Source organism: Melospiza melodia, chromosome 8 (genome assembly GCF_035770615.1).
Source record: "Melospiza melodia melodia isolate bMelMel2 chromosome 8, bMelMel2.pri, whole genome shotgun sequence".
Lineage (NCBI taxonomy): Eukaryota > Metazoa > Chordata > Aves > Passeriformes > Passerellidae > Melospiza > Melospiza melodia.
In genome coordinates this window covers 16363518-16379961 of record NC_086201.1, presented here as the reverse complement: position 1 = coordinate 16379961, position 16444 = coordinate 16363518, and the positions used below count along the sequence as shown (strand labels likewise).

At 37.1% G+C, this 16444-nt stretch overlaps 1 protein-coding gene across 5 annotated transcripts in view; it reads left to right on the top strand.

The window, feature by feature from the left end:
• RBMS1 (RNA binding motif single stranded interacting protein 1) overlaps positions 1-16444 on the top strand; it is a 143155-nt gene that overhangs the window by 104494 nt on the left and 22217 nt on the right. For all 5 annotated transcript variants that reach the window (XM_063161980.1, XM_063161981.1, XM_063161979.1 and 2 more), the window contains exons 4-6: positions 839-930; positions 12719-12876; positions 15959-16038. In XM_063161980.1, coding sequence (XP_063018050.1) covers positions 839-930; positions 12719-12876; positions 15959-16038 — 330 coding nt within the window. The remainder of the gene's footprint in view (positions 1-838; positions 931-12718; positions 12877-15958; positions 16039-16444) is intronic.

Below are 16444 nucleotides of genomic sequence, written 5' to 3'. Positions count from 1 at the left end.
CTCTTGGTGAGACTTGAGCCTCCAATTCCCAGGCTGGATTAAAAATCCCAGCCTGTAAGACCAGTGTCTGTTAAGGCCAAGGTATATTGCAATTTGGGCATCCTGGAATCCCTTAGTTATGTGTTCTTGTTCAGAATAAGAAAAGAGCTTATTGCAAATATATGGAATTTGTTTCAATTGATGTTGAGCATATTTTAATATTTCAAGATTGCATTATATGGCATAGAAAATGCTTTCTGGCCAGTTTTTCACATTCTTTCAATAACCATTTGGTTTCACTGAAGATGGGCATTCACTCACTTTTAAATTTAACTGTCTTTTATGTATACACAATGAGATAAGTAATTTACCAAAAATTGGGTAGATGGGTGGCTTTTAAACTAAATTCCTCTTCTAAAAAAATTTGAATAAACAAAAAGTAACTTACAGACTTACTTGTCACTCATTCAAACTGCAATAAGAATTTACTTCAGAAAAATTAATAGGTGATACTTTATTTGGTGATCTCTGAGATAATCTGGTGTTAGAAGTTACATACCAGATAACAGAAAGCAAAGCACTGCACTGCTTGTTAGCCAAAATTTGGCCAAAATTCTCATAATGAGTGGGCATGGAAATGGATTTGTTCCACTAGTTCAAGATTCAAGAACTTTGCTAGGTTTTTCTTTTTTTGGTGGGGAGGGGGACACTGCATGAAGACCTGGAGTTCAAATTGTCCCTGTTGAACAACAAGAAAATTGTATTAAATAACCATGCCAGTAGCACGACTGTTGGCTGTGAAGTGTTTGTTTGTAAGTTGGTTGCTGCCTTGCTAACAAAATGATGTTTTCTCTTTCAGGTTATGGTTTTGTTGACTTTGACAGCCCGGCAGCTGCTCAGAAGGCAGTTTCTGCTTTAAAGGCCAGTGGAGTCCAAGCACAGATGGCAAAGGTGAGTTAGAATAACCAGCTAATTCTTGCAATGGGTTGTGAAGATGAGCAAGCTTGTACAGGGGCACAACAAGGGCAGTGTGGAGTTTCCAGCTTCAGGGCCCTTTACAGAGAGCACTATCCTCAAGTCATGTAATTATTAAGGTAACAAAATGGAGATTTTTGTCTGCCACATCCCAAATAAGCTCAGATAAATAAATAAAGAAGCATGAAATTGTAAAGTCTCCAAACAGATCTCATTGCATTTATCAATTTATTCATAATAGTCTTTTCCATTGGCTTCATCAAACAAAAGTTTAGCAATGGTTTGTAAAAACTACAGCAGGCTTAATGAATTGGTTTACAGCACAAAGGTAGGAAAGGTTTAATAGATTCTCTGTTACTGAGGTTAGAAGTCTTAAGATTTAGGAATTAATTTTTAAGTATATCATGGCAAAATTTAACCTTTGAACTTTATTTTTCAGCCCTTCTGGTATATTATCTGCTAATATAAATAAAATTTGAATCTGAGCATTCATGATAGATACTTTGAAATTCTTAGCCAGCTCTTGGCTGACCTACTTTTGCATCAAGGCAAACTCAGGAATTATTTAAAAAATGCAAAATGAAAGCTATCTTATTTTTCTCTAATTTTTAGTGAACCTTGCCTCTGAACCAGCTTATTAGCCAGATGTGATCTTCAGAGTATCTTCAGTGCTCTTTTGTGAAGTTAGGGAGATGATACTTTAGTAATGATACTGTCATGCATTCTTGTTGGGTCAGATGGCCTGGTTCCAAAAGAGAGCCATAAACACCTCCACAAATTTGTTAACTAAAAAAAAATATTACCACTATAATCTGTTGATAGAATACTGGTACCTCTTAAAGCAAATTTGTTTCCAGTTAGAAAATTATATACTAATTTAAAAAACTTAAAATCTAGCAATCTCAGAGGTTTTTTATTAAAATAGTCTGCTAAATATCTAGCAAATCTTTTATAGTTATCCACTAGGTACAGATTTTTTTCAGATGAGATATTTTCCACAGCTTCTCAGCTAAAGAGAACAGTTAAGCTAACAACATAAATGTCTTTGGATGGATTCCAGGCCAACAAAATGGAAACCATATGTTTCATACTTAATGCGTGTTTCATTACAGCCATGACACAAACATACATGCTTACTGGAAAACACTTGGTTTTTTTCCCTTTTACAAGGTTTTATGTATGCTTAATAAAGGCCGTTTATTAAATCTTTAGGTTTTAGGTGATCGCTTTAGAATATACCCCAGATTTTTGAAAGTTCTGTCTGCCATCTTATGAATATGATCTCTGGGTAGGAGGGGGAAAAAGAGATTTTGAAGTAATGAAAATTCATTTTCTTAATGAACTTTGATGTCTGATTTAATTGTTTTCTTGAGTAGATGGAGAAGCTCTAATAATTAACTGGTAACAAAATGAATAGTTTCTTAATCTCTTTTATAGTATATATTTCTGACTTATTTCCTCTGACAGTTGCAAGATTGGTAATATTTCTTTTTGTTAGCATTAATGAAATAATGTGCATCAAAATATCCCAAAGGTTTGGCTATTTTTCTGACCCTGTGTCAAGCTTGATGACCAGTGGGAAACCTGTAACTATGAGGTTTGCATTCCAGTGAAACTTGTTCTGCTTCTTAACACAGAGAGAGTGTTTGAATTATTAAAAAGACCAACCCCAAAACCAGCCCAGTGAACAGTACCACAACAAACAGCCACAAGTGACTATGAGTTTGAGTGCTTTGATTTTTGACTGTTTTTGTCTTTTTTTTCCCCTGGGCAATGCTGCTCTCTTTTTGTCTGAAAAATCCTATCTCTACTTAGATGCTCCAGACTGGGAATGGCCAGTCACAGTTGCTTTGGCAAGATTAGCAAATCACACCCTTCACAGGCATGACACTATAAAAGTTTGTGTTTGTGTGTTTAGTATTTTATCCTTTTGCGTGTGACCACCTGTGCCATGGGTGGTGGTTCTGCAGTGACACTGCTTCAGGCTTAAGCCTGAGTGTCACAGAGAAGGATTTGAGGAGTTTCCTGCCTGTCTGGGCAATCGATTTCCTTACTGACCACCACAGCTGCTCCAGTTTCAGAGAGGAAATCCATGCCTGTTGGGGTGATTTATCCATGGAAAGGTGTTGTAATTACTCTGTGCCCAGGGTGTGGGGAGCAGCACAGCTCCTCAGTGCTCTCACCCTCCCCCCAGACATGGTTCCTGACCCACAGCAGCTGAACAGGGAGGAAAATGTTCTTGCTGGAGCCATGTTCTGACTCTGGCTGCCATAAAGTCCTTTTTGCAGTGTCCTGCTGTAGCTCTAGGTCAGTGAGATAAAAACTACTCACGTCAGCAAGTTCATCTGCAAACCCTGCTATAGTGGAAGTGGTTCTGATTTTTATATATTAAAATTCTTTCTGTTTTGTGGAGGTAATATCAAATTACAGTTTTATTATTTTAAAAAATATCAAGTAGTAAATTACATTATTAGTAGTAGTAATAGTAGTAGTAGTAGTAGTAGTAGTAGTAGTATTTTCCTATCCATGGAGTAAAATCATGCTGTATTTGGCAGTCTTGCCAAACTTGCCATGTTTTGCTACTGCTGAGCAGAGTGGGAAGGCCCAGGGCCCGAGATACAGCTTCAGGCCAAATCCTGCCCAATCTGTTCTGGGGGTCACTGTTGGTGGAGAAGTGGCCACCACTCAGGAGATGCCACAATAATGGAACCCTCTGTCAGTCCATTGCTCATGAAATACCATGTCTTCAGCTGTTCTGCTTTTTCTGAGATCTGAATTGGGAACCCTGGGCTAAGACAAAGCAGCCTGGGAAGAGTTTTGCTTTCTGCTGGTGACCAGTGTCTACTGGTCACTGCTTAAACAAATGTTTCCAATGTTTCCTTTTGGCCAGAAAATGTGGCTAAGACCTCATGTAAGATGATAATTGCATAGCCAGGGGATGGGAGTAGTTTTTGGATGGAAATTTAAAATGGGTTTAACAAGGTCCTGTCCCTCTCCTCTCTTCCACTGAGTATTGCCAGTGGTAAGTCCATCTTTTTCAGGGTATGTAAGTGGCTGTGGAAGGGGATCAGATGATGTGAGCTCTGCTGTAGCCAGTTTGTTTCAGGATCCACCAGTACAAACCAGTAGATTATCTTATTCAACAGATCAAATACATGTCTTGCAAAAGTAGTGTTATTTCTAAACTAGTTAGTAACTTCTGCATGTCCAATTTTTATTCTGATTCCTTTTAATCTATCAAAATTTCTTTTCTTAGTTTATGTTCTTGCTCCTAGAGAAGTGATTATAAACCAAGAATTATAAGTTCAAAAGCTGTGATTTTGTAGAGCTGAGCAGTCTTAGGTAAGATTAGTAGTAGTATTGAAAAGCTCTGACAATTATGTTTGTTAGAAAAGTTGTGGTTTCTGTCACTGATTCTTCTGAGAACCCTCTTCTCTTCCCAGCACCCCACAAGTAAAAGTGAGATAACTCTAGGTTTCTAATTATTCAGAATGGGCAGAAAGAGACTTTGTGTATAGGAAGATAGATGCACAGAGAAAATCAACTATATATTTGTATTTTGAATGGAGATTTAACATACTGAGACTGTGTAAGGATGTTTTAGAAATGAGCTATAAATGCTATGGAGATATCAGACACCTAAATTCTCATAGGCTTTTGATTTTGAGGTTAACATAAAGCATCCAAGTCACTGTTCAGACAAAGTTCTTTCTCAATAAATGGTGTTAACTGAATTCAGCTGTAGCTACTGAAGCAACTGTTTCAAATGGAAAGTTGACCAATTCTTACTTTCCAAATGTAAACTAATGTATAAAGATAAAAGGTAAAAAAGGAGCTACTAAATAAGAATGGTTAATGGTTAATAAAACCCACAGCTCTTCTCATCTTTCTGTCTAGCAAACTTAAGACAGGAAGAGAATCATTGTGTTTGCAGCCCAGATAAAGTCAGCAAGAGAATATCTAAATTATTCTGACAGCAATGTAGAGCTGCACAAGCCAGCTAGAACAGCAGTGTGGCTCTGCCAGCTCAGACTTCTCTGAGTGTTAACTCCTTCCTGGCCTGGCAGAGGCATTTGTACAACCAGATTGTCCATCTCCTGGTAGGTTGACAGATTTCTGAGATAATAGTGAAAGGCTTATATCTACATGAGGAATGACCACTTTTTGTAAAGAGCTTACAATGTACTTTAGGCATCACAAGAAGTATTAATGGACATTCTCACAATAGAATGTGTTTAAAATCAGTGTAGTCTTTAAAGTTGTTTAGGCCATCCAAGTCCAACACAGCTGCGATGGACTCAATGACCCCGATTCCCTGCATTTTGTTGTTGAAGACCTTGTCTTCTCCTGTCTCTTCAATTCTCTCTCTCCTCATGAGATTTGTAGTTTTATATGTACACCTTCACTATAAGATAGCCAAGATAATTTATGACTTAAATGGTTGATATTCATTATTTTCCAGTTTGTGTTTTCCTGGGTTTTTTTCCCTATGGAAGGATAAAGTTACCTTTAGAAAACATATATAACACTTACAATAGAAGCCATGAAAGTAGTCCACGGACGTGGAAGATTTCTGTGGTCAGTAAGCCTTGTTAATTTGAGCCAAGGAATGCTGTTCTATGTACTAATGTGCATTTTTGTGGGAAGACTCACTGTTTATCCATTCCAAGATTTCCCCAGAGCTGCACATTTTTAGGACTTAGGACTTCAGATTCATAATGTTACAATTTCCTCCTCCTTAAAGTCTTCGCTTCTGCTGACACAATGAAGTGTGGTCCTGATTATTTGTATTAGCTCTCACATTAATTTATCACTAAATACTTTCAAATATTTTAAGCTTGTGCAAAAAATTAGGACCATTTTAACAATTGTTTCTTATTTGAATTGTGTCAGAATAACAGTGTGCTGACAATGTAAAGGATGTTCTCCCATCACGTACTGACTTCCACCGTTCTTAAGACACATTTTGTGTTTTCTGGAGTGGTCTACAAGCCCTCAAAGCATCAGATCAAATTCTGAAACTTGTTATGTGTGGGTGAGTTTTAGCTTATGATGAATATGAGCCCATTGTCTGAGTTCAGGTTGATCCTGTAGAGTACAGAGATGACCTGAATTTGCAATCTTAATATTTTTCACTCAAAGGTTACGAAGGCAGAATTGTGATGTACACTCCATGTGCAGGTAGCTTTATCTTTCTTTCCTAAGCTCTCATACCTTAAACTTACTCTAGATGGCTTTTTTTCCCAAGTGTATTTGGAAAAGATGAATTGTCACATCATATAAAGTGTGAACTTTGGGAGGGAAAAGCTGCTTAGCTGCATGTCCTCATCTCTGTAGCAGAAATCAAGGCTTTTCCACAGCTAATAAGCAAATTGTATTAAAGACAGCTCTTCCTTTATGTTGCTGATGAATAACATGGTTTTAAATGAGCAAAAATGAGGAACAGCTTTTTTGAGGTTCAGTAATGTATTGCTTATAGTACTTGTCTTTACTGTGACATCCTTCTGGAGAATTAAATCAGTTTTCATTCCTACAGAGCAAAGTAAGAAAAATAGTTTAGGTTACCATGGTAGCTAGAGCACTTAATCTAACTGGAGAAGGTAGGTATGTTGCAATTTTTTTATTCTGCATCTGGGCTTCTGAATGCCAAAGAACAGATGACAGGCAAACTGGAGCTAACTCAAGCAGATTTCTACAGCAGTTTTCAGCAACTGTCTTGAAAAGTTTTCTTTTTATCTAGTTTGTACTACTTTTTGTAGGTAATAGTATTAAATCGTACTGAAACAGATTTTAAATAAATATAATAAAATTTTCTCCTTATAATTATAAAAGTTCCTAAAAGTCATTATAAAATAAATTAAAGGTAAGCCAAATTTTGCTTACCTGGGAGCCACATGACTTTCACTTCAGGAATTGCAAGTGCTCTAAATAGACAGTTAACAAACCCTTGCCTTGAGTAAAGAGCTTCAGCCCACGAAAGTCTTATCTCAGTTGCTAAGTTGTGCTGTGGCTTTTTTTGAGCTATGGTGGGCTCATTCAGGGCTCCCAAGGGGCACCTTCGTGCCCTTGTAGCAAAGGGAAAGCAAAATCACTGAGTAATAAAAAAGGAATGTATTCATGAAGTGATAGATTGATCACGAAGCTTATTGCAGTTAAATTCTTCTTCATACAGAAATGCCTGTAAAAATAAATTTGAATGTTTAGTGTATTAATCCTATGCAATTCTGGAGAACAAGTAAAGATTGTGGTAGTGATTTTTCCCTGAATTATGTTGTTAGCAGTCTGTGGTCAGACAGCATTAAAACTGTGACTAAAACAGACATATTTCAGTGAGACACTGGCCAATTGTAAATTTTGAAGTAGTATCTATATGAAGGCAGGCAAGCATTTAATCCCTTCCCTGTCAGGCAGAGGATCTTCCTTGCTGTGAGCAGTGCCTAGTCACATGTTTCTGAATGGCTATCTGTTCCCTCTGACCTTACACACAGCAACAGAAAACAGATGTCCTTGCCTTTTGCCAAGTTTCTTGCTTGCAGTTTAGGAACAATTCAACACGCACAGGGAGGTTTTTGTTAATTTCTTTCAGATGATGTAGACCACTTCACATTATGTAGGAATCCTGAACACCTCTTTCTGCAGAAATAAATATTAACAGTTGATCATTGCTGTCATTTTTGTAAGAAATGCTATATCTTATGATCTTTGGGAGCTCTTTGGGAAAAAGCAGCATGTTAGTCTGCAAGAGCTCTGCTCTCCATCTTTATATTGTTACATTCTGGTAGAGAAGTTCAGGAGACACAGATGAAGGTGTTTGGAGAGAAAAGATTGATAGAAACTTGATGACTTGCATTGCTAAAAACAAGACTTGCTAGTTTTCTCAGTAATATGGATACTTTTAGTAGCCCACAAATTCCCTGATGTTGCCCATAATCTGAAAATGCTGAGCAATATCAGCATCTTTCAGGATCTGCTGAAGGTTCTGTTAACCAAGGAAAACCCTGCATGAAATATGAAGACACTCAAATTAAGCAGTTTTCCTAAATTGTATAGAATTTAAAAAAATATTATATTCAATAGATTATATGCTAATGGAGGTTTGCATGCCCAAAATTAGGGAACTTCTCACTGATTTTAGTAAATCTTTTTGATCATTTCCATAAAATAACGCAAATAATTTCAAGAGATTTAAGATATATAAGGGGAAAGTGGCTTATACGATTTCATGGATTTTAAGCAGAGGAACACCTACCTTTAAATCCTAAGAATTATTACAATGTATAGGCAAGGTCTGAGCTGAGTTATGTTGGAAGGTATTTTTGCTGGTTTCACTTTTTTTTTTTCTTAATTCCAGAAGAGGAATTAAAAACTCATGTGTCAAAGGAATTATTTTTCTCTTCTGAGACTGAATAGTAATAGCACTGTGAATTAAGCAATGGTGAGACAGGTTTTGGTAAGGGAAAAATGCACAGAACTTCTGGTATTAAACTTCTGCTTGCCAGAGAGAGAGAAAGGGCTGTGACTTAAATAGTTTGTCTTTCTCCTAACTTCCTGAGTTTTAACTGTTAACCTGTAACCATTTTCCATGACAAAATAATGTATAAAGGCAAACATCTGTTTGTGCAGTGCCTTCTGTGTAAGATAGCACAGAGATGGAAGGAGAATCCTAGTTGTGGCTGCTATTTGGAAATCAGCTAGGAAACCCAAGGGGAAGAAGATGATAACTTGCTGCTTACAGTCTCCCAAAATGTACCCAGATATCTGTTTCAAGGCTTAATAGCCTTCTGGACATGACAGGAGCTGCATGGTGAAATAAGTTATTCAAAGGAAGAGAATTGTTTTGCGCAATAATTGGTATAAATCTTCCAGTATTAAATGGTATAAAATTCCAAATACACTCTAGAAAAAGTTCAGTCTTGCTTTGCATCTATGCCAACAGTAGTAGGGGTTGCAAATAAGTGTTGTAAATGAGCCCTTTTGTGAATCAGTGGCTGTCTCTTTCTTTTCTTGAAAAGTGAAGAAGTGGATTAAATTAATCTGTCCTGACGAAGTTGGACTTGGTGATCTTCATGGGTCCCTTCCAACTTGAGCTATTCTGTGGCTCTGTGATTTATCCTTATGGCTGAACTGCAGGGTGGTCATGGGTTTGCACCTGCAGTGCAGATACCTCCTCAATGCACTGTGGAATGTGTTTGTTGGCATTTCAACTATTTTGCTGAAAGAATTACAGATGGAAGAAATTTCAAGTTGTATTCCAGGATTTCAGTGAGACATCCTCATCTGTTGGCAGCTTCTTTGCTTTTTGTTTCCCTCCTTTGCCTTCCATTTTTATCAGTTCTAGCTATGGACATGTGTAGAAGTGTCTTCAAACTCCCCTTTGTCTGCTGTGGTCTGGGTGTTCCATCAAAGAATCAAACCAGAAGTAACTGAATCCCTGGGAGTATTCAGGCTGAACTAGACTGATGTGGAGATAGGGTCAGCAAAACAGAAGTCATTTCCAGTCAGCCATTCAGCATGTCCCTGACCAAACCCCAAAAATTTATAATGCAAAATACAGATTGTTTCATGGACCACAAGTAAAATTTTTCCATTACAAAATGCTTTCTGTTCAGAGAAAACAATTTCCTTAGAACAATTTCCTCAGATGCACTTCTTTTTTCTCTTTTTTCCCCAAGAGCTTTGTAATGTGGGTTAGTGGTGAAGTTGTTAATATTCTTCCAAAGTGCAGCATTGCCTTCCCTAGCAGTATGTCACATGGTTTTGTGGCAGGAGGTTTTCTCTGGTAGGTGGGTAAGTACAAGCATCCAATGCCCCGCGTGTGCAGTGAATGGCAGCAGGTCCTTGTGCCCCTTTTGGCAGGAAAAGTTCATGGTCCCATGCCAGGATATAGTGCCAGGATAATGAGGGAGTCTGGTAAGCCCTGGGCTGCCACAGGAGCCTGAGAGAAGGGGAGTGTGCTCTACCCACTTACCTGAACAGGTTCTCTGAGTTTCTGCCTTGACTGAATTTATTTCTCTGCTGGGTGATTCTGAACATAATCTTTTGTTTGGTTGGCTGGTTTTTTGTTCTTTTGTTTTTTGCATGTAAATTACACTGTTACTACTGTGAACAAAATGAGGCCTTTTTTTATCTTTTCAAATGTTAGAATTTTTTATGAGAATACTTGTATACTTTCTGTTATTCTAGAATAAAAACATTAGGAAATTAAATAAAATTATGCGAAGAGTCTGACTTTCCTGCTGATATACTGTTATAGATTATTTAGGGAAGTTTTAGGATATTTGCCTGCAATATATTTTGCAGTCTGTAATAAAAAGTAAAACATTCAAAACTTTTCCTTTCAAATACTATTTGGAATTTCAGAAAATCTTGCTATGGCTACAAGTGCAATTTTGTAATGCCAATGCTTGAAACCTCCTTTAAAGCTTTTGCTGATATAACTCATTAAAGAAGGAAGTTAAGCCTACACATCTCAAGGTGCAAAACAAAATTGCCTAATACTATCTAAGTAACAAACCAGTTATAACACTGTGAAAGCTGTTCTTCATCTCACATTCCTGCCTGAGGAAATTTGAGCTGAATGTCAAAATGTAACTACTGTAATTATGCCCAGCAATTAATATTAATGTCAGCTGTGGCCTCACAGTGAATCCATTTTCTTGTCTTCCCCTTCTGTTAATTTTTCTAATATGAAAAAGCATTCAGATACCCTATGATAAGATAATTTGAACCCTAAACTTGTCTGTGTACTGTATAGATTCAGTATTATTTTGGAAGGGGGATGTCTCTACTAGGTAACAAAAGAAAAATCATACAGGGTAATCAAATGCCATTTGTAATGGACTATAAAGGGGCCAATGAGGGCAACACTTGGGAGCAGGAAAAGGTTGTTTTGTAAGGTATGTGGGATTTTGGTGTGGCTAGGAATTACAGTTGTACCAGTGGCAGAGGCATGCACTAAAATGGAAGAACATTTCCCTCCTATAGGTCTTCTATTCCAATTTCTTTAAAAATGTTTTTGGAAAACTTCAAAACATTAACTCTTTTGAACTGAATGTGAGACTTGAGGTAAAAATGCAAATAAGTAAAGGTTTTTCAGCCTAGAATTTGCTTTCCCATTTTTAATTTTCACTGGTTTTGGAACAGGATAATTCCTTTCTGTGCCTAAAAGGTGTGACCTCCCTACAAGCCCAAACACTACTTTTTTTTTTTTCTTTTTTTCTTTTTTTTTTCCCTCCTGGGAAAAATAACTCAAACTGAGAGGTGATATCTAAGATGGCAAGTTACAAAATTATGCAATATCCTACTAAAAATACTGAGGTACTATTTATATAAGGGGGTCTTAATGACAAATTGATCCTGTTCTGCATGAGAGGATATCACCATCCATGCAGTATAATCACTTTAAGAAATGCTTTAATGGCAGGAGGCAAGTGTTGTGGTTTTGTATGGTTTTGTTTTTGTTGTCTGGTTTGATTCAAACTTCCCTGCAAGGCAGTCAGCCCTCTTGTACAGAAGGAAAATACATTGTGGACTGTGCCATCAAATATGTTGGGACCAATAAATATCTTGGGACAATGTGCAGAAACTGATGCACAGAGAGTTCACCTGCAAATGGGGATGAGCTTCTTTACTGTGCAGGGCTTGTGCACTGTGATCCAGGATGACCAGACATGGTCCTCTCCAACCTTACCCATTCTGTGATTCTATGAAAATTGTATATGTACATCAATAAAATTGATTTCAGATCATATCACTGCTCATGCCAGAAAAGTGCTGCTGAATGTGGGCATCCTGCAGAGACTTACAATTATACCAGAGTGACAGTGATGACATTAAAGTTCTGCACAACTTTAAGGGCTGTGTCACATCAATCTGTGTAGATCAAGAATGTGCTTCACTACAGAGCATGGGCAGTGATCGCCAGCATGGAAGAGATGCTCCCTTGCCACAGCTGGGAAATCTGTAGACAAACACTGGAAATCATCAATTTCACCAAAAAGGTTTCTTAGAGGTGTCATTTTATGGCACATACATAGATAACACAAAGTAGTGAGTAGCCTAAGATCAGGGGAATGGTAAAGATGTGGCTATATTTGTCACCTCCCTAATTACTCATCTCCTGGATGCCATCCTCTCTCATTTTGTCTGTTTCTAGACAAAGTTTTGGAAGACTTTTTTATTGTCTGAATGTATAACATAAAAGTTTGGTGAAAAGTCATAAGTGCTCACGTATGGAAGGCGACGACAGTGTCCCACTTGCTTCTGTATCACTCTGTTCTTTTGGTATTATTATGGCAATGTACATACTCTTAAATCCATTTTCTCATTTTTTTTCCTTATATTATTTTCTGATTGTCATCCAAATCTTTTCTCTTCTTAACTTACATCTGGCTTTCTCAGTGCTTTCCACCATTCTTGTATTTCTTGTCTGCTAATTTCTTTCCTTTATCTCATATTTACTTTTTTTTTTTCCTTTGAGAAAAATTTGAAACATGGAGTTTTAACATGGACTATAAACTGGTCAATTATTCACCTTTATCTCTACTTAAAAATGTCAGTGTCAGCAGTAATAGGAGAAAGGAAACTTTCTCAGGAATGCTGCCGGCAGTGGCAGAAGATGGAGGTCACTAATACTAGGAAAGAGTAGGCTTAACAAAGGGCCTGAGAAGTAAAAATCTGTGCCAGAATTCAAGTGTACTTGTTTGTTTTAAAATCAAAATGTCAGTGGCAACAGCAATAACAATTGGTTTTAACTCTCTTTCAGCAACAAGAGCAAGACCCGACTAACCTGTACATTTCCAACCTGCCTCTGTCCATGGACGAGCAGGAGCTTGAGAACATGCTGAAGCCCTTTGGGCAGGTGATCTCCACCAGGATACTGCGGGACTCGAGTGGGACGAGCCGCGGCGTTGGCTTTGCGAGGTACTCGGGCTGTGAGCCACGCTGGCAGCCTTCTTCCTCTGTTTGCATTAAAAATGCAAGAATAGGCGGAAAAGGCAGAAATTACTGAAAATGATAAAGCTTGTAAAGAGAAGGAAGATTGAAATTGAGTTATCCAGCAGGGTTTTGTTAATTCTTCCTTTGGTAGAGCTGTGTCTCATCTTGCTTAGATGGCTAAATCTAAATTTATTGCTCTTACTGGACAATTATCTAGAGTAAGAATTCACTCTAAACCACTTCCTTCCCTTTTCTGTACTTCTCCTTTCTCCTCTATCCCTGAGTCAGTAAGCAAGGGTTACGTGATGCTTCACAGAGACTTGTGTGACTGCTGGATTGTGAAGTTTGAATCCCAGGCAGCAGACCAGAAGGAAGATCCTTCTTCCCCACCCCCATGCCTTTTTTTGTTTTGTTTTTCTTCATTAGTTCCTTGGAGAAAATGAACTCATCATTGCCCTTTGAACATCAGCCCTTTGACTTTTCAGGCTCATTAACATGATGTCAGCTGGGAAAGAAAATATTTTTTATTCACTTACAGTAAATCTCATCTTAAAATATTTGTGTTCTAAGTGAAATATCTCACTCAAATCAACAAGAAAAAATATTTTCCATAAATTAGTAAATACCTCCTAAATATTCCGTCCATATGAATCTACTTTTTCTCTAGTTAATGTAGTTATTTTTTCTGGGATCTCTTCATCAAAGTCTTTTCTGTGCTGTTTTTATTTATGTGAGTCCTGCTTTAAACCTAGTATAACAATCAAAATTTAGAGGCTTTAAATTGAAGGTTTCTATTATCAAAAATAAAAGCATGCTTCAAGCAAAGAATTGGCATTCTCAAAATACTGAAATCCAATTTCAGTAATTCAGATATTCAGCCAATATTACAATAGCTTTGTATTTGAACAAATACCAGAATCTAAAATTAGTGCACAGAAAAGAACTGAACAAATTTATCTCCTGATGTGGCCAAAATTTTTAGGAATTGGTTTTCCTGTGAGGTGGCTGCGGAATATTTCATGGCACTGTGATTTTTTTTTTTTTTCCAAATGTCTTCCCCCACAGCCTCTTGAACCCAAACTTCATATGCTTGTCAAACTATCAAGTTTCAAGAAGGTATAACAAAGGAACAAAATTGGAAATAATAGAAAAATATTCATTATTTAAGAGGGGAAAACCAGCAAGTTTGGGCTTTGCTAAAATTTCTTCCTGTCCCCTTTAAAAAAATCAATAAGTGGGGTAAAATTAACTGAGCATTTTAATTTCATTAGTATATGTGTGTTTTATGTGTAGCTTTCATTTTTTGGTACTGTGAAGAGTAGAATCCACTAACACCCACTATAAAATTCAGTTGGCATTTTGCTCTCATTCAGTCTCCTCTCCCTAAACTTGTTTACCACCCCTACCTTGAATCAGTGGTAAGGTAGGAAATATGGTAGGATATATTTTTCCTAATGTAGCTGGAAGTGTTCTGGAATCATATGCAAAAGTCAAAAAGACTTGTGTATATTCAAGACCTCAGTTGTATTGAAGACATTAAAATATAGTAGTTTTAAAGTACTTTCTCAATAGATTCTCTATTATGCATTTTGTGTTTTATATATACATCAGTGAAGTTATTTTTATATGTGTTTATTTATATACATAAATAAAGTATACCTAGGTTATAGGATAAGTATTGCTTCTATATATAATTAGAACTTCTTTCCTTTCACAAGGTGAACATTTTTCTTGTATTGGAAAATTCTTGGATAATTAATTAAACTTAAAATTTTCCAAAAAAACTGTAGATATTAAATTAATATTTTAATTTCTTGCCTTTGGGAAACTTTTATTAGGTTAAAATGGAGTAATGTATTTTATCAACTCCAGACTTGAGTCTGAAACTAAATTATATTGTTTGTTTCATCTGAGACAAAAAAAAATTAGATTTCTTTGATGCAGATCCAATAATCCAGAACTTCTGAAAATTCTCAAAGAGATATTTTTGGAATCATTAGGAAAACCTCTTGTTCAGTCTGGCTTTTTGGTGGTATTAGTTGTTATCTATACTTGTATTTTGTCAGCCTGTGCAGAAAGGATATCAGAATTAAAGAGATGCCAAGACTTAGTAATTTTTAGTCCTGCTTGTTTGCTACTGAGGCCATTGGCCTAATTTGTGGATATGAATTACAGAACTTAATGAACAACTGAAAAGAAATTATCTGTTCAACATTAACCAAACATCATCTTGCTGGCAGCTGCAAAACAAGTTCTTTTAAAATATATTTTGTTGTAATTGCACATCTGAGTTGTTCAGTGTGACGGAGTCCCAGGTGGCACTCGGGGCTGGCACATCCTCTCTGCAGGTCAGGCCCCTCCCAGGCCACAGGGGCTCTCCTGCCCCCTGCCCAGTCTGTTCAGTCTGGATCTGAGAGATGAGTGCACAAACCTGCTCCAGATTTTGGACACATTCTCAGTAGCCATCACAGCTCTGCTGGTATTGGCTCCTGTTTGGAGCTTGGAGACAACTAAGTAAGAGCCAGGTGCATCATTTAGTGGAGATGATGTGTGTAAGCTAAAAGCTGCCAAGTCAGTTTGGGTCATGCAGTCAGGCAGGTTTCTGTTTGAGTTTATTACCCTTAAACTGTACAGACAGCTCTGAATCCTCTCTTAAGAGTGGCATTAACCTTTGCTGCGTGCAGCATGGACAGTAAGGATTCAGTTATGAATGATAGTGAGTCAGTCCTTCTGCTTCTTTCAAGACAAGAGAGGTACTTGAACAGCTTGGACAGCTACAGTATAATTTCTGAGTAAATAAGAGCATTATTTTCAGTTTGGCACTGACTTTGGTCTCAGAGTGCATAAAATGTTAATTGAGTTTGGCTTTACCTTTCTGAAGTTATATGTTCTTAGAAAACATCATCTCCATTGTTCACACATGGGAAAGCAAGCCAGAGCAGTGAAGAAGGGAAAAACAAGAAATATGATTTGAGAAAAAGCGAGAAATGTGCTTTAAAAAAAAAATCACAAACATGGGAATCTGTTTGAGTGTTTAATTTATGTAAATTATTCTTTATTTTCAAAGGATGGAGTCAACAGAAAAATGTGAAGCAGTGATTGCTCATTTTAATGGAAAATTCATAAAGACACCAGCAGGAGTTTCTGGTATGTTGCATATATTTCTTACAAGATGTATGAATGGGTTAGTGCTTACATGGTGGAAGCCTGTTACACTGATTGTTGTATCTGGCTTCTCATTTAGAGGCAAGCTTATTAAAATTAAACTATGTCTTTTTGGATGGCTGTAATGCTTGCTTGGAACACAGTATATTGCTTTTCTGTTGTAAACCTTTTCTAGGAATCTAGTAGTGTTCTCTCCTAGCAGAGAAACAAGCAGCTAAGATGCCAGCTATGTACAAATTTACATCCAATGTAATCCCAGTTGAAGTGAGGAAACAAATATCTATCTGAACAGAATTTGGCTGCTTTTCCATGGACAGGGCTTTTTTCAGAGGCAAAAATGGGCTGGTTTTGTCATCTGTTGATGATTTTTTTTCTAAGCATTTTTGAA